We start from the raw sequence: 19,491 nt of genomic DNA, 5'->3' as shown, positions 1-19,491 counted from the left end.
AGTTTGCGTCCTGTTTTGTAAATAACCCAGCCTGTTGGATTTATCTAGCCTGAAAGTACTCTTTCTAAGATGGAAGGGTCGTTGTCTGTTTTTTTATAACCACATTTAGTCCGGTTCGGTTCAGCGTCATTTGTTAAATCTCAGTCCTTGAAACCCCTGTTTTGAATATGGCACATTCCCCTTCTTCCCACCGCCTCCGTTTTGCTGTCAGACAGTGGGCGGAACGAAGGAAGAGATGGCAGCTGCTGAGGAGCAGGTCAGTTACATCCCTGTCATTTTCCTTTGGATTTTCCAGGAGTTACAATGTTTTGAGCCCCCTCCCATTATTATATGCCATTTCCCTGGTTTTTACAATTACCCCCTTTAACAAACATTTGAGTAAGATGTGTGTTTAAGCAGCTTCCAAGATGTGAGAAGCAGGAGCAGTCACAGTTCAGTCACAGCCGAGGACCGAGGTAGATGCTGCTAGTGCTTTCTGTGTGTACTGTTCCACATGGCTGCTCCTCATTCTGTGTGGCTTGGTGGGAGGAGTGGGGTCTGCCAGGGAGCTCTGTTTAAGTGGCCATACACGGGCAGATAAAGCTGCCGATATCAGTTGTTTGGACCGATTTGACAGCTTATCTGCCCGTGTATGGGGGCTTCCGACGGGTCTTCCCGATCGATATCTGGCCACGATATAGATCGGGAAGGTTGGATTTTTGACCCGTCGGAGCCGCTTGGCGCATCGTAATTCGATCGTTCGGCCATACGGCCGAACGCTCGAATTACCCCCGATATAGCCACGCAGTTTAGTGGCATATCGGGGAAAGATCCGCTCGTTTGGCGATGTCGCAAAACGAGCGGATCTTTAAGTCTATGGCCACCTTAAGGTGGCCATAGACGTAACAATTACGATCTTTCTTGGAAAAGATCTTTCCAATAAAGATCGTTCGTTTCAACACACACGTGTAACGAATATCGGACGAAAATTTGTTTTGTACGATATTATCTGTGCGTCTATGGCCACCTTAAGGGCAAAGACACACAGAACTACTAGTAGCAGCTACAAAATAGACAATTGTGATAATTGGCTTTGCACTATTGCATGAGTTTTAGCAGAGGCAAGTCTCATATTTGTCTATGGCAGGGTAATTTTTTGGCATTTTGTAGCTGTGTGTCTCCCCTCTAAAGCCAGGCAGAAGATCAGAGTGCTGTGGAAGGGGGATCTGGAGCAGCATATGCCTCACAAATGTAAGACAAGAAGGGAAATGCTTGAACTTAATAGGGACTGAAAGAAAAAATCACAGGTGCAAACTACACACAACACAACTGAGAGTGCTGCGTTCAGATCCGATAGTCGTGTCGGATACTTGTAGTTTATACCAGTGATTTTTCAGTCCCATTATTTTGTCGCAGCACGATGGATCCGACAAGAGTCAATTGTGGAGTTCAGCCCTTAGTCCTAGTTCCTAGTCACTGAAAACTGCACCAGCCCCGGCTGTTCAGCAAGTTGGTGCTGCCCATTTAAATCCACCAGACAACTCAACCTGTTATGCTCTAAATAGACAGATGGTTCTCATTGTTCTTGCAGCTAGACATGTCTGCTTATTCTGATAGCCTCATGCTTTGCTGGTATCTGTTTGCAATGTATTAATAAAGTGCTGAAATGCAGTTGGACCAACACTGGAATCCTCTGTTTTGTACTTTTTGCTTAAAGGTTGGCAAATTTCTGGCTTACACGATGAGCAAAACATAAACCCAAGATGTCTATTTTCTAATAGCTTTATGCTACCAGCTGATTGGTTGCTATGGGTTACTAGAAAAGTAACAAAAATAAGAAATAAAAAGGACCATTTATTACACTACCCCACAGGATTATAGCTTTTTATTCCAGTCTTGGGCTTCTAAGTAAATGTTACTATGTTCAAGTTCAGATAGTAAAAGGAAAATCTTAACATTTGTCTGATACAAACCACACCCACATTCCAATAGGCCACGCTTGATTCAAAATAGACTCCGCCCATATTACCATGAGCTGCTGATCTCCCGATAATTTAGTTTATGAAGTTGGCATCTCTGCAGTTAGCTGCTTCTTGCTTTTATCAGGCACGTGATGGTGCTGCTGGTTTGGCCAACATGTGAGGCTGCAGTTGCTCAGACCTGTTTTGAAAATATTGCACTGCATAACTGTGTCCTATATTAACTATATTTCCCAAGGCTCCCTTGTGGCCTCTTTAGACCTCCAGATTTGCACATAAGCACAATTGTAAAATCTTCCGATTTGACTATACAAACCTAGAAAGGAGCAAGGTAATCACGAAAAGATGGCACTGGTTCCTCTTCATAAGAAGGATCCTTGGATCAGAAAATGTTGCTTCTGATGACAGCCCTGACCAACAGAGTTTGATATTTTGTAGTCGCACAGCAGAACAAGTGGATAAGTGAACGGACGCAGACCCTTACAAGTAAAAAATCACTTTGCCAGACCCTAATTAGGGAACTCACACAGAACCTGACAGAGTGAAGTGGCATCATGTAGAATGTGAGACAAGGTGTCCCTTACATAGACCCAGAAAGTGCAAAATGTCACATTAGTCCTCACAGAGCAAGATGCCTCTGAAACAGGCCCTAACAGAAGAAGGTGCCATTTGCACCTTGGACCTGGTTTCCTTGGCTGTGCAGTTGGTCAGTGTTGTACAACAAAATGGAAAGCCAAACTAAATGATCAGCCAAATAGTCAGAAATGTAAAGTAATGGATAATTTGTACAGGTCATGGGCTTGCCAGTCAGCACTTGCATTGAGCCATTGGAATTCAGAATACTGTTATTTGTATGGGCAAAGTGCACTGATACCACCCACTCATCACGCAGACTGGCAGACTTTTAAAGGAACAGTAACACCAAAAAATAAAGCAGTGAAAATATAATGTACCGTTGTGCTGCATTAGTAAAACGGTTGTGTTTGCTTCAGAAACTCTACAGTAGTTTAGACAAATAAGCTGCTGTGTAGCCATGGGGCAGCAATTTAAAGCTGAAAGGGCACAGGCTACACAGCAGAAAAGAGATAATATATGTAGTATATAATGGGATTCTTCAGCACTTATCTGTTATCTATTGTGTATCCTGGGCTTGAATGGCTGCCCTATAGCTACACAGCAGCTTTTTTATCTATACTATAGTAGGGTTTCTGAAGCAAACACTGCAGTTTTACCAGTGCAGCACAACAGTACATTATATTGTCATTCCTTTAAAACTCTTTAACGTTCCTTTAAACAGTGCGTGTTGAGTTGTGCATGGCTTTATCAATATGATCTTGCTACTGATTAAGTTGATGATCTTGCTGTGCACCTGAACCCTCCTGGACTATACATGGGAAGAGGAGCGAGGAAAGGATTATTAAGCAACACGTGTAAAACTCATCTGTGTCAATTACTCACCCATATTCTCTCACCTGTTATCAAGAAAGTCTGTAGTCTCCTTCCTAACAGCCCACCAGCCCATCTTCTGTTCAAGTTCTAACTAATCAATTCTATTGTTCTGGTCTTCGAATCATTGAGGATTGCATTTATGGTTGTTTATGGTTGTCTTCTTGCTACATAATACCTAATAAATATGTAAATGGTGGCCTCCAGTGATTACCTAGTTTTGTACAACAGTCTGGAAAAAGATACTGTTCCTAGTGACCCAAGCTTCCATACTGTATGTAATAAGTACATACCCACAATTAAATCATAGATTGAGAATGCCATGCCTACAGGAAACAGAATGCTTTTAATAATACAGTTATTTGTATCTGCATCACATTCCAACACTAAGGGGGTTTTTTTTCCCCCGAAAATTTCGAGTTTTCAAGGGTAGTTTTCCGTAAAAACTCGAATTATCGGGTTTAAAAAAAAAACAAGAATTTTTCAAGATTTATCATGCCCTGAAGCTGGAAATAGCTCAAATCCGAAAATACTCCAATTAAAACCTGTCACGGTCATGTAGAAGTCAATGGCAGAGGTCCCTTGATCCATTTAAAGATGTATGTAGCCTTCATGATGTTCGGGGGGGGGGTTTCGGTTGTTTGTGCTCGAAAACTCAATAAATTTGAGCAATTCAAGTTTTGTTTCATCATAAACCTGATAAATTAGAATATTCAGGTTTTCCACCCCAATTACACTGATTCGAGTTTTTTCATAAATAAGAAAACATTCGAGTTGTGAGTTTGTGCAAGGTATAAAAAAACCTCACAAATCTCACAAAGTCGACCTTTGATAAATAACCCCCTAAGAGATCAGCGATGCCTCTTAAGGAGTTTATACTATCCTCTCTAGCACCTAACATTGAGGTCAGCAAAAGAAATGCAATTAAACTAAACGGAAAAAAGTTTGCGAGAAACAGAATAAAAACTCATCCCCAAACTGTGATATCTTTTGGCAGAGTTCCAATGGCCCAGTGAAGAAGTCTATGCGTGAGAAGGCAGTTGAGCGAAGGACCATCAATAAAGAGCACAACAGCAACTTCAAAGCAGGTTATATTCCTATTGATGAAGATCGTCTGCATAAAACTGGCTTGAGAGGCCGGAAAGGGAACTTAGCCATTTGTGTGATCGTCCTGCTGTTTATCTTGGCTGTCATCAACTTAATAGTAAGTACACTCCTCCAGGGTTGGGTTAAAAAAAACTGTAAGCACAGTCGAACATAGAGTATGGTAGTTGTGCCCTCTTCTGATCTGTGTTAGGCTAAGCCATTGCACTTTCCTATTCCAGCAGTGGTAGAAGTGAGCCTTTCACATACAAGATCCTAATTCCTTCTGCTCTCGGCTGAAATATTCCATTTTGTTTCTCTAGATTACTTTAGTTATATGGGTTGTGATCCGAATTGGTCCAAATGGCTGTGATAGTATGGAGTTCCATGACAGCGGCTTGCTTCGATTTAAACAAGTATCAGACATGGGAGTAATACATCCGTTATACAAAAGTACCATTGGAGGACGACGTAATGAAGATCTCGTGATCACTGGTAACAACCAGCCTGTATGTCATCTCAGTGTTCAAATTTAATTGACATTAATAGAAACAGAAAATGCTTCAATACTCCATAAGGCACATTTGTCATTGGTCGAGGTGGAGGGACCTTTTACCATGTCTTTTTAAAATGTTATATTACTTTATAAGATTTTTAAGCTTTTGATCTCAGTGCTTCATAGTGTACCTGTAGGTTCTTAGCATTTACAGTATTTTAAATGGAAAGAATGAAAATGTCATGGAAAATACTTTAGATACTTCACACAAAAATAGCATCCATTGTAATTAATTTGAACATATTCAAGGGACAGGTTTATATTGTAATTTATTTTCTATCATGCAATGAATGGGGTGTTATGTTCTTGGCACGAATGTTACAGGTCTGTTAAGTCTTGGAAAGGTCCATAGTCTAAAAACTGAACTTCAGATGCGTGTTGAAATGCCAGGCAAAAAGTTAGCCTTTTTATATTCTGTACATTCATGATTTGGGCATTTCATTAACTCTTTTAGAGGAGCACATGTGCAGTTTTTGCTCTGCATTTCAGTTGCACTAACAGGGTGGTTATAATTAAAAAAATAGCTTGTTTTGGGGACATGAATATATTGTTCAGTTAGTAAAATAAGTTTGCTTTCCCTCCTTATAGAAAAAAATGTTCTGTTGTTGAGTTGTATATTGTTTTGCTCTTTGTATATTGGGTATGGCATTATAAATTCACAAATAAATTCGTCTGAAAACAAGCTTGAAAGTGGATAGTTATGTTAAATATATTAGGAATAATAAAAATATAATCAAAGGAAAATTATGTTAAATGATCACATTCATCTCATACCGTACATATCTTTCCAGGTTATTTTTCAACAGGGCTCAACAAAACTCAGCGTGGATAAAGACAAGACTTCTATCACCAGCGACATTGGCATGGAGTTTATTGATCCTCGCACTCAGAATACATTGTTCAGCACAGACTATGAGAAACATGAATTTCATCTGCCAAAAGGGGTGAAAACTTTGAATGTACAGAGGGCTTCAACTGAGAGGGTAAGCCCATGTTGTCATAATGATGTTGGGGCAGAGGGAACACTGGGCAAATTTAAAAAATGCCTAGTTATATTTTTTTTCTACAATCGTATTAGTGAAATTCAGACATTTATGTTGGTGGACAAATTGCATATGTTAAGTTGTTTTACACTCTGTGCGGCCAGCTTTAGAGTTGTTTAAAAAATAGCTAGGGATGCACCCAATCCACTATTTCGGATTCTGATGAATCCATGAATCCTTCGTGGAAGATTCGGCCGAATACCGAACCAAACCCTAATTTGAATATGCAAATTAGGGGCAGGAAAGGAAAAAGTGGAAACAAATTTTTTTACTTCCTTGTTTTGGGAAGAAAAGATTTCCTGCCTCTGCTCCCAATTTGCATATGCAAATTAGGATCCTGGATTCGTTGCATCCCTAAAAATAGCATTTAGGGCAATGTAACCCCTGCATTTGCATTTTGTATTTATATATATTTATATATTTATAGACAAATACAAGATTCCTCTGGACTCAACCCATTATCAATATATTTAAGACAGAGACATTTTGTGCATACTGCTACTGAAAAATGTCTTACCCTTTAAACAAAACAGGGTAAGGCATTTTTCAGTAGCAGTATGCACAAAATGTCGCTGTCTTAAATATATTGATAATGGGTTGAGTGCAGAGGAATCTTGTATTTGTCTATATGTATTTTGTGGTCACACCCTCATTGCACCCCCGCCTAATGATTTTAAAAACTAGTGGTGAGCACAACTTTCCCTTGTTTGTTATATATATATTTATATTTATTTATTTATTTATTTATTTATTTATTTATTTATATATATGTATTTTATTTTTTTATTTGCAAATCATCACAGAATGGAGTAGGCTGCTCAATTCATACATTGTTCAAAACAGTAAATGCTTTCATCAGTGTAACAATGTATTGAACAATTTCTTGCATTTTTATTGACAGTCAGGAAGGTGTTAAAAGCTTAGAAAACATCCTATGGAATTGTCAGTTGTTTGATGTTTATTAAATAAGCAAATCCAGTGTATACACTGGGATAATACTTTTTTCAGCTAAAACACAGAATATAAACTTTAAAAAATTAAACCAGCACAGTTCACAATTTAATCCCTTAGGAAGGAAATGTAAAAGCATTAAGGTCCTAACCCAAGGAACGATATAGGAAAAAAGAAGAAAGCAAATAAAATATTACAAGCAGTAATCCAAGAACCCCTGCTACAGGACTCACACTGTAGTAATACAGATGGCTTAGTCCAAACAAATTGTTAGTAGCTGACATGGTTTACCATTAAATGACCATTAGTAAGTTTTAGAAAGCCCTACTGAGCAACATTTTATTTGTTTTTATTTGTTATTGTCTAAATCTACAACATTGTATGTTATCTACAGTAGTCCCAAATCCTTTTCCATTAACGACTTTCCCTTTACTGTCCAGTATGATATCTGATTGCATTTTTAGTGCCTGAAATGAATAATCTTGTATTGAGCCTCATTAAACCTCTCTCTGACCAATGTAGTGTGCGGATATTCTGCATGGCTCTTTTTTGTTTTGTTTGTAATTTATGAATGCGTTAGGTGTTTTTTATGAGCTCTGCTTCAGTTTACATCACTAGGCCTTTTCTCTTTCAGATTACTAGCAATGCTACCAGTGATCTCAACATAAAATCAGATGGTCGAGTCATTGTCCGTGGTAATGAAGGGGTGTTCATCATGGGAAAGACTATTGAGTTTCGCATGGGTGGGAATATGGAGCTCAAAGCTGTAAGTCGATTAAATATTTTTTAACATATATTAGACTATATTAATCTAGACTGAAAAGCCTTTTAATTTGCCCACAGGACCTTAAAGGGATTCTGTCATGATTTTTATGATGTAGTTTTTATTTCTAAATTACACTGTTTGCACTGTAAATAATTCACCATATGCAATTTAAAGGAAAACTTTTCCCCCAAAATGAATATTTAAGTAACAGTTTATATCATATTACGTGACAAATTAAAGAATCTTACCAAACTGGTATATATATTTAAGTAAATATTGTCCCTTTACATCTCTTGCCTTGAACCACCATTTCGTGTTGGTCTGTGTGCTGCCTCAGAGATCACCTGACCAGAACTACTACAGCTCTGACTGTAACAGGAAGAAGTGTTGAAGCAAAAGACAAAACTCAATCTTTTAATTGACTCGTGACCTAACATGTGTGGTTTGTTTGTGTGCACCTTGAATCCTACGATCCTTGGGGCGGCCCTTGTTTTTCAAAATGGCAATTTTCTATTTAGGATAAACCAATGACACATATTACTACAAAAGTATATTATTATGAAAAAGGTTTATTTACATGAAGCAGGGTTTTACACATGAGCTGTTTAATGCAAAGTCTTTTTATAGAGACCTACATTGTTTGGGGGGTATAGTTTTCCTTTAATTCCTGAACCAAGTATAATATTGGTGTGTAGGCAGCCATCTCAGGTCATTTTGCCTGGTCAAGTGCTTTCAGAAAAAGCCAGCACTTTAGGATGGAACTGCTTTCTGGCCTGGCTTTTGTTTCTCCTACTCAATGTAACTGAATGTGTCACAGTGGGACCTGGATTTTACTATTGAGTGCTGTTTGCCGCTGTTTGCCATTGTTCTGTTGTTAGGCTGCTGGGGGGGTCATAACATAAACTTGCAGTACAGCAGTAAAGAGTGACTGAAGTTTATCAGAGCACAAGTCACATGACTGGGGGCAGCTAGCCCCATGACAGATTTCAAAATTAAATATAAAAAAAAACTGTTTGTTTTTTTAAGAAATGGATTTCAGTGCAGAATTCTGCTGGAGCAGCACTATTAACTATTAAAAAAAATTCTCATGACAGTATCCCTTTAAGAAAAAAGTGTTCTTTTCCTAAACCTGTGTGTAAACACATGTGTGCATTGTTATTATTATTAATATTATTATTATTATTATTATTATTATTAACATGTATTCAAGTGCCGACATACAGTATTCTGCAGTGCTTTACAAGAAATGGGTGCAAACTGCATACATTTCACCTCCAGATTTACATACAAAGCAGCCAATAATTGATCCAAGAGGAAAAGAGGCCCTTAGCAACAGAGATTATAATCTAAAAGTCCAACATTTTTTCAGCACTCCCATTTTCTCAGCAAACTAAACATATTTGATTACATAGTTTGTACAAATACGCATAAGACAATGTGCCGCATCAATTAGTCTTTAGCCTAAACAAAGTGGGTTACAACTAATGGGGTTATTTATTAAGGTTTGAGTCGTGTTTTCCACAACATCGGGTAAAAAAAAAACATAAATTTTTTGAGATTTATTATACCCCTAACCCTTGAAATAGCTCCAATTCAAAAATACACCACATCTAAAACCTGGCACATTCATGTAGGAGTCAGTGGCAGAGGTCCCTTGAATCATTTGAAGATGTTAATAGCTTTCATGATGTCCACCTTTGTTTCTGAGTTTTTTGCCCAAAAACTTGATCAATTCGAGCAATTTTTTTCACCAAAAACTCGATTAATTAGAGTGTTCAGGTTTCGCAACATGAACTTGCAGAATCAAGTTTCGACTCTTTTCTTAAATAAGAAATCATTGAGTTGTGAGTTTGTTGGAGGTATAAAAACTCACAAACTAACATTCGACCATTGATAATTAACCCCCCTAAGTGTACACATTTGCTTCTTGGCCTTCTAAATGCTGAGCTACTACACAATTCTTAAAGGGGTGGGGATGGGGAGTAGTGATGTGTAGGTTGACAAAAGTTGACACTCACCCGATGCTAACACGATTGTTTCTAACCAGCACCCAACCCTAACCCAGCGACCCTCAGTATTTATAGACCCGCCCCTCTCTGACACCATGAAATGGGTGGGGCACATAAGCGCAAATCTATAAATAGCATTGTCTGGCGGTGGAAGATGGGCATGTTAAGGTCATGAATGGGGTGGGCAGCAGTTTGTGGGCCAACCCGCACATCACTAACCGGGAGATCGAACATGAATTAATTATTCACTAATGTTAACCGTGAGTTCAGTATTGTGTTTCTTTACTCTATTAACTTGTTATTATTAAGCACCCAGGCATTTGACTACTTTATTTAGTGTTCCCTTCTTCTTGTTATAAAAAATGTAACATATCAGTCCTTAAAAGAAGAGGGTCCCAATGCAGAAAATAAATACATTGGAGACATGTAGCACAAATAGAGATGGAGGCCTTCATAATTTTAATACATGCAGTTTCACTTTCCTGCTAGTATGGGGAAATATTTGTAGATCGTAGTATACTGATGAAGCAATTCTGTGTGTTATTAATTTCATGTTATTGTGGTCAGGGATATTTATGTTTAATCTCAAAAGCCTGACTGATACAAACTGTTTAATCTCATGCAGGAGAACAGCATAGTCCTAAATGGCACAGTGATGGTGAGTACTTCCCGACTACCCAGCTCTTCTACAGGGGAGTTGCTGTACGACGATGGATGGATGCGCTACAAGCTCTGCTCATGTGCTGATGGAACCCTCTTTAGGGTGAAGGTGGAAAGTCGCAACATGGGATGCCAAACATCAAGCAACCCGTGCTAGGCAGGGATATTAAAGGAGTCAGCAAAAGAAAAAAAAAACTTTAATCGATAAGGATGCAATGTTACAATCCTTTTATTTTCTTATTGTGTGACTGGTTTGTTATAACACATTTCAGCAAGATGTTTATCAGTATTAACTAGTCATCAACAGTATTTACTATTTATCGCTGCAGTATTAAAGGTATGCCACAGACATGCCCAGTCAAACACCCCATCTGCTTTTATATGTTGCACAAGAAACTGTTTTTATGCTCTCAGCTCTTCATAAGAACTCATGCTTCAACTGACATTTGCTACAAGTCCCCTTATCACTGCACAGCTCCAAAAGCCTGCTAATATACTAATATATTGGTGGCAGTAAAACACTAGCAGCTAAAGGGATACTGTTATGGGGAAAAAAAATGTTTTCAAAATGAATCAGTTAATATTGTTGCTCCAGCAGAATTCTGCACTGAAATCCATTTCTCAAAAGAGCAAACCGATTTTTTTATATTCAATTTTAAAATCTGACATGGGGCTAGACATATTGTCAATTTCCCAGCTGCCCCAAGTCATGTGAACTGTGTTTTCTATGCAGTTCCAGTTAGAATCTATATATTCAAATTACTGTAATACTGTATAAATAAAAACATGAATGCAGGAAACACAAATATTTGCCCTAAAGTATAACAAAAGTGTTAATAAACTTTTAACCTGGCACAGGCTGGGTAGCAAAATGCTGAATGAAACATGTTCCATGTCCTTGAACCCAGGCTGAAGCATTGGATTCAGGTGCAGCACAGAGAAAGGCTGATCCCAGAGTAGTGGCCGATTCTCGTTCTGTGGATAAACGCAGCCAAGTCTGGTATTAGCCTAAAGATGAATAGTATTCCTGATATACTGCTTACATTATAGACAGTAATTATGCTGATTCTATCACTCACTTACAACAATGGCTCAATGATGCATATGGATGTATGTGCATTTAATAAATATATTTGTTTCAAGCCAGAAATGAATGTGTTGTGATATATTATGTGTCTTTTTATAACATTAGGGGGCACATTTACTTAGCTCGAGTGAAGGAATAGAAGAAAAAATACTTCGAATTTCGAATGCTTTTTTTTTTGGCTACTTCAACCATCGAATTGGCTACTTCGACCTTCGACTACAACTTTGAATCGAAAGATTCAAACTAAAAATCGTTCGACTATTCGATAGTCGAAGTACTGTCTCTTTAAAAAAAACTTCGACCAAGTACTTTGCCACCTAAAACCTACCTAACATCAATGTTAGCCTATGGGGAAGGTCCCCATAGGCTTCCTAACAATTTTCTGATCGAAGGAAAATCGTTCGGTCGATGGATTAAAATCCTTCGACACGTTCGATTCGAAGGATTTAATCACTTGATCAAACTATTTTTCCTTCGATCGTTCAATCAAAGGAATTGCGCTAAATCCATCGACTTCGATATTTGCAGGCGAAGGATTCGACTTCGACGGTCGAATATCGAGGGTTAATTAACCCTCGATATTCGACCCTAAGTAAATGTGCCCCTAAAAGAAAAATGCGGGTTTCACATTATGCACAAATGTTCTATTTAATGAGTAATTCCTAATTGCAAAAGGTACACACTCAAAATATTGGCTTTAAATTAAATGAAAAGAAGTGTTTTATTATTCCTTTCTTTACTCCTTTGTAAGATTAATATTCTGTGTATCATACTGTACCTTCCTGTGCCTGCCTCCACAGCTTGTCAAAATCTGAACTCTGTAGCACAGAACAACTTGCATTAAAGAGGGTCAATAAAAGGATGCCCAATGAAAAAAAAAATATTGAAACAATGCAGCAGGAACCAGCTGATTAATGGGCCACTGTAGAAGCATGCAAGGCATTGTGAGAAATTGAGTCTTAGCTGAAGAAGAGCTGAATTCCTCTTCATTGACTCAAGTGTCAGAATTACACAAAATGATTTCTTAAGGCAAAGTTTTACTTTTGGGTTTACATCTCCTTTGAAGTAAGTAGGGAGGGCACAAAAAGGGAATGTTTTGCATATAGTTGAAACCCTTGCAGCATGGAAGGACGCCTACAATAGTAGCTGTAGCAATGGAATTCCATACAAAATAAAAAAGGTATTGCAATACTGTCATAATTCTTCCGGTGCTTCTGCAATTTCCGTGACTTTCAGCGCATGCGCAGTTGTTGCGAAACAGAAGATTGCTCCAACTGTGCATGCACCGCTACGCCGCTCTCTTCCTAAAAATTACCAAAGAGAAGAAGGTGCCCGTGAACTCCAATGCCCTGAATCTGCACCGAGGGGTAAGTAAAGAGTTAGGGGCATTTACAAAACGTACCATCTAGGCTGGGGGTGGGAGAGCAGGGAGGGGGGTCTATGTAGGGTGAGGGGGTAGGTTTTTTTTTTTAGCATTAAAGATTATGGGGCAAATATCCTAAGCAGCGCAAATTCGCTAGTGACCGCTTCACCCACTTCGCAACACTTCGCCAGGCGTTCACTAGGACAACGCTAATTCCCTAAAATGCGAAGTTGCGTCCAGGGCACCGAATGGTGGTGAAGTTGCACTAGCGTTACTTCAGCAAGCAAAGCGAAGATGAGCTAGCGTAGATATAGCGTTGTTATAATGCCCTATACATGAGCCCAGTGTATAGTTTATGTGCCATATGTTAGGAAATGTAGGGGGGAACCCTGTTCCCCCAAAGAAATTTTACGGTCTTTTGCAGGCTATCACTCAGCGTTTTTTGGGACTTTTTCAACAACAAAAAATTTAGGTCCTATCCACTCCATTGCACTTCGCCTGGTCTGAGGTGGCGAAGGCAAGTCTGGCGCAAGAGTTAATGTTCAGTAAAATCCACATCTTAGTGAATTTGCGTGAGTTACGTCCATTCGCAAAATTTCGCCTGGCGTTAGAGTGCGAAGCAGTGCTAGAGTCTATCTCCTTCGCTAGCAAAGTGACACCTGCGCCGTTAGGGAATCAGCGAGGTTCCGAAATGACGTCACGCTGGGGAATTTTCACTAGCGTTAGTCACTTTGCCCTTTAGGGAATCTGCCCCATAGCGTTTGACTAATTTAAAGGGGAACTGTAATCCCATCATTTACATATTTCATGCTAAACCAATTAATCCATCATCCCTTCCTCTTTTGTAATATATATATTACAAAAGAGGAACCTGCTGGGGGACCTGCTAGTGGTTAAGGATGTACTCCCAGAACAAAAAACCAGGACTACATGGCTGAACAGACCTCTGAAGGACGGCTGCTACAAATGTGCAGGTTACCTAACCTGCAGTGGGATGTCACAGGGAACTTTCTTCACTCATCCAAGGACAGGAAAGAAGTTTTCCATCAGGCACAGACTGTCATGCCTCTCAGAGTTTGTGATTTACATAGCATGGTGCCCTTTGTGGCCTTTATTATGTAGGCAAAGCCTTCAACGACATACAGGGAACGTATGAATAACCACAGGTGTGCTATCCGAACAGCCCTCTCTACGGGCAGAGCGGATCAACCTGTGGTGAAACATTGGATAAAATTGGGACACTCGTTGCCCCAGTTCAGACATATGCTAATTGATCATATCCCAATCCCGAGAAGAGGGGGCAATAGGGGTCTATTGTTGTTACAAAGGGAATCCAGTTGGATCTACAAATTGGATGCTTTAGCGCCAAAGGGACTAAATGAGACCCTTCCGTTGTCTCCTTTCCTGTAAACCTGGGGCTGTTTACATGATGTATTGGTTTCCTCCCAAGAAGAGTTTTTGTACTGTTGATACTCCCGTCTTACCCCTACCCCCCTCTCCCGCCCCCCCAGCCTCCCTTTCCCTTTTCTCCCCAACCAGGCAAGCCATTAATGACAGGACATTGAATTTGGACTGCCAAATGAAAGTTTATTGATGTACATGACACTGATGGAACTTTATAGCCTCCCTGAGGCTATAGTCAGCAAAACGATACAATGATGCTAATCTGCATGTCATTTCACCAACTGAGCGACTATGTATACATTTTCTGTTACAGTTATGTTCATTGATAGTGTCCTTCTTTAGATATTCCGAAGACAATGGACATAGTGGTGTGTAAAGGGTAAACTGTTTTCCCTGTGAAGTGTTAGCAACAGCAAGATCAAAGAACTTTTACCATGGCACTGAGCCTTGACTTTTTTGATAATATCATTAACCGTTTACAATCCTCCCTTTTTTTTCCCTTTTATATTATACTTTATTTGGTTTTAGTTTTCCTGACTTTTTTCAACAATTTTTGTGACAGTTGTCTTTGTTACAGTTTTTTTGTTACAGTTCATTGTTTTACTCTCAATTTTTTTCCTTCAGGCGTTTTGATACCGATGGCTGTAAAGTGCATCTGGCGCTAAGTAAGATATGGGCCTCTTGCAGAAGGTCGGTCGGTGTGTAGCAGGATCTGTTGAAAAAGTCTAATATGGGTTACTTGTACACAAGTTCAGAGTGCGCTCCGTTGGTGTGAAACTCGTCGAGCGGTTCAGGCACGAAACAAACCAGTCAGGGTTAATATGGGAATACTGTGCGGTGTGCCTAATGGAAAGCGGACAAGACTGATGCGGTCCAATGGGGTGCCGGTATTCCGTATGCGGCTGGTGCCGCAAGCGCTGGAACCTCTGACTTGCGACAGGTTGGAAGGCACAGACAGGCGTTCAGCATGACTGCTCTTCCCCTACACCCTCCGTATCTGCATGGGAGAGGCGACATGGACTAAGGTAAGCGCCGATCAGATGCCTGACAGCCTGGTGTACGATGACTGCCCCGCTTCCCCGGTTAGGGAAAGCTGGGGGCATATGAGGTTTTAACTTTATTTTTTTATTTTTTATTTGTATATATGACAGCACGATGGATCATCACTACTAAAATGCGGGGATTTCCCCGATCACGTTGGTGCACATACTCTGCTGAGCAGAGGGTTAATTATGATCATGATTATGTTACTGTTTAAGCAACAATCTACGTACTGAATACGTCACTATGGGGGTTACCATGAACACATACGTCACTCTCACATTTTGGCGGGCTTTTGGGGGGTTTAAATTTGGATGTTTGTACACAACTCTTTGTGTCCTGAAGACGGCTCAATCTATGGAGCCGAAACGTTGACAATAAAATTTTGAATATTTGATTTTTCATACTAAGACCTGGTTGATGCGGTTTTTTTTGAGCGGACTATGTGATTGTTGTAAACCAGCACACAGGCATTGGACTGTTTGCCGTGTGCACCAGCTACACAGTATATATATATATATATATATATATATATATATATATATATATATATATATATATATATAAAAACAAGTCTCTATGCATTTGCATAGTAGCAATAAAACTGACATTTTTAGCTTTACTATATGTTATTTTCATTGTTCCTTGGTTCTGGCTCTTTAGCCACATACAGAAAATTAAGGGAGTGGACTGGCTAGTTAGTTATGATGATGTTGGCAAAGGACTTTGCCTAGTGGAAGTCACCCACACTTGACAAGCCATTGTTGCCAAGTGGTGATACATATTTATTAACTGAAACTATGCAATTGATTGCAGTAAAAAATTCTGCACATATCATACACTAATTAGTAGTGCAGACTTTGTCCTGTAATAAAATGGGCTGGGTGGAGTCCGTAACTAAAGGTTCTTATCTTCTCTTTTACAGATGTTAGATATTTCCCAGGTAGCAGGCTGCTTGTGAGTATCACTAATTACTAGCAATATTTTGCTCTTGTGTATTCTTTCTTTAGTTGGATTAACACCTAGATTCAGTGGATTTCATGTAAAACCTTGGTTCCCTGTGCATCAGAAGAGGAGACCAAAACTGAAAGTCAGAATGCCTGACCTGGAAGGTCAAAAATTGTTTCTGCACAAGAGGTTTTATTCTAGTCGCATATGATCTAGACTTCACAAACAAGCGAAGGTAAGACACAATAAAATATTTTTTTTTTTTTCAGATTATTTTTAAGGAAGTTTCTAGTTGTAGAAATATTAATGTTGTACAGGTAGAGAATAAACAAGCATAATATTATAGATAAGGCTGACAACAATAATGGTGATTTGCAGTTGTCTGAGCTTGTGGGTCTTGCCCTATAGCTTATTTCATTAAATTATAGTAATGTTGGAATGTTACATATTAACATGTCAGGTTCATGGTGCAATTGCATTTTCTCTACCCAAACCTAACAGTATTCCCTTTCATTGACTATATTGGAAATGTTTGTAAAAGTATTCAAGGGTATAGGCATCAACACGGATGGGTCAACAGACCCTTTATCAAGCTTGATAAAAGGTCAACTGACCTGAAAGACCACAATTGTGATGCTCTGTTCCTTACTGTAAGTTGTTTGCAGCAAACCCTTTGTATAAACACATTTATTTTATAATGCTATGCAATATGTTGGCACTCTAAAAATGTTATTATTAATAACAATAATAATAATAACCTTACTGCATGTGTATTTATCACTGGGTGAGTTCAGATAAAATGGCATGTATATACCAGGTTAAGCTGTCCAGTGTTACTGAATTGGAGCTCACTCAGCTTCAGATGCATATTAGTTACTGGACTGTAATAACTATTTCAGAATGGATTGATTTTTCAAGGAACATTGGGCCCCCTATTGTTAAATATAAGGATATTATGAGTTCAATGTCCATGTAAATGCACAATAAGGCAGGCAAGTCATGGAACTCATAGAGGGCTAATAACCTTATTTTTTGTAATTTACAAGATTCAGTTGGCCTTTACAAATTGCCTTTGGGCTGATGCTTGGAGCCTTGCTGGCGCTGAGACTGACTGGGAAAAAATTGCTCAAGTGCATTCAGATCAGTCTGATCCAAGTAGAATATTGAGCAGATAACTGTGTTGATTCCATTTTGGCCTGGATTAGTTAATGAGCCCCAATGAGTCATAACACAGGTTGCTTCATTCAGCCCCATGTGTAACCATATTTTACAGTGTTTTCGGGCCAGTTTAGGGCTCTTACAGACGAGCGTTTTTACCTGCGCTCCCCTGTGTTCCGTTTTCTGCTTTCAGCCGCAGGGGAGCGCAGGAATAGACGCATTACATTTTTCCAATGAGGCTGTACTCACACAGGCGCGTGTAGGCGCCAAACGCAGGTTGAGACGCAACATGCTGCATTTTTCCTGCGTTCGGCGCCTACACGCACCTGTGTGAGTACAGCCCCATTGGAAAAAATGTAATGCGTCTATTCATGCGCTCCCCTGCGGCTGAACGCCGAAAAACGGAACGCAGGGGAGCGCAGGTAAAAAGGCTCGTCTGTAAGAGCCCTAAGAGATGCTTATAATTACAGGGGCATAAATCATCTATCAAGCATAACCTATTCAATAAAAATATGACTTATGCATTTGAGAAATATTACCCCAAATATTTGTATTCTTTAAAAAAATTTAAATTCTATTCAGCTGAGAACAAAATAACAATTAGGTATTATACAGTATATAATACATAACAGCTTCCTAAATGTAGGTTTTTTTTATTCTTCATTAAAGGCATCATGGCAAGACCTTTATTTGTATCATTGATTGTGCTCCTCGTTTCTGAGCTTTTGCCAATTACAAGGCAATATCCTTCTTTCCTGAAGCACTCAGAATGTCGGTGGGATGAAATGCATTCCTTAGACTGTTCTGGAACTGGGATCATAGCTCTTCCAAATGACTCAATCCTATGGTCACCCAAGATGGAGGGTTTAAATCCTAGAACTGTGATCAGCTCCACGAAACTCGTGAATCTGAGCAACAATGACATCACAGAACTGCATTTTGGAGTCTTCTACAATTTTTCAGAGCTGGAAACGTTAAATTTTAATGACAATCATATTATTACAGTTTTTGTAAACATAAATCATAAAAGGAATGTGAGAAACAATTCAGAAGAGTTCCTGCAATCTTTGAAAACTCTATTACTTGAGCGAAACCTGTTGAGTGCAATACCAAAAGGTAAGTTGTACAAACTAGGGATACAATAAAACTATTTGGGGATGCAGATTCTGATCAGTTTTGGTCAAATCTTCTGTATTTTGTATTTGGCTGGATACCAGGCCATATCTGAAATTTGCAGTGTCATTCTGTGGCCACTAAAGCAAATAAAGTTCTGTCTTACATAAAAAAGGGCATTAACTTAAGGGATGAAAACATAATTTTGCCTCTTTATAGGTCTCACTTGGAGTATGCAGTGCAGTTTTGGACTCCAGTCCTTAAGAGGGATATAAATGAGCTGGAGAGAGTGCAGAGACTAAGTGCAACTAAATTGGTTAGAGGGATGGAAGACTTAAATTATGAGGGGAGACTGTCAAGGTTGGAGTTGTTTTCTCTGGAAAAAAGGCGCTTGCGAGGGGACATGATTACACTTTACAAGTACATTAGAGGACATTATAGACAAATAGCAGGGGACCTTTTTACCCATAAAGTGGATCACCGTACCAGAGGCCACCCCTTTAGACTAGAAGAAAAGAACTTTCATTTGAAGCAACGTAGGGGGTTCTTCACAGTCAGGACAGTGAGGTTGTGGAATGCACTGCCGGGTGATGTTGTGATGCTGATTCAGTTAATGCCTTTAAGAATGGCTTGGATGATTTCTTGGACAGACATAATATCAAAGGCTATTGTGATACTAAACTCTATAGTTAGTATAGATATGGGTTATTTATGTAAAGGTATGGAGGGATGTGTGTATTGATACCAGTAGGAAGGCAACGTCAGATGTTTTTGATTAAGCGCAGGCAACAAAACATCCTGTCTGCCATCACTACAACAAAAATTACTTTATTGATATTCATTCCTTGCTGTCTACTTTGTGACAACAATATAGGGAAAGTGCTTTCCTGTCTGAGCACAATAAT

At 39.1% G+C, this 19,491-nt stretch overlaps 1 protein-coding gene across 2 annotated transcripts; it reads left to right on the top strand.

The window, feature by feature from the left end:
* The first annotated feature begins 221 nt into the window (after positions 1 to 221).
* On the top strand, positions 222 to 11,622 carry sgcb.L (sarcoglycan beta L homeolog). 2 transcript variants are annotated; one of them, NM_001112840.1, is given in 6 exon segments: positions 222 to 256; positions 4,402 to 4,608; positions 4,811 to 4,996; positions 5,835 to 6,026; positions 7,672 to 7,803; positions 10,438 to 11,622. In NM_001112840.1, coding segments are annotated over 6 exon segments (930 nt in total). In that variant the 5' UTR covers positions 222 to 235; the 3' UTR covers positions 10,630 to 11,622.
* The last annotated feature ends 7,869 nt before the right edge of the window (positions 11,623 to 19,491 follow it).

The sequence above is a fragment of the Xenopus laevis genome, chromosome 1L (assembly GCF_017654675.1).
Source record: "Xenopus laevis strain J_2021 chromosome 1L, Xenopus_laevis_v10.1, whole genome shotgun sequence".
In the NCBI taxonomy this organism is placed as follows: domain Eukaryota; kingdom Metazoa; phylum Chordata; class Amphibia; order Anura; family Pipidae; genus Xenopus; species Xenopus laevis.
Note: the sequence above shows the minus strand (reverse complement) of the source record. Positions and strands in the feature narration are given on the sequence as shown.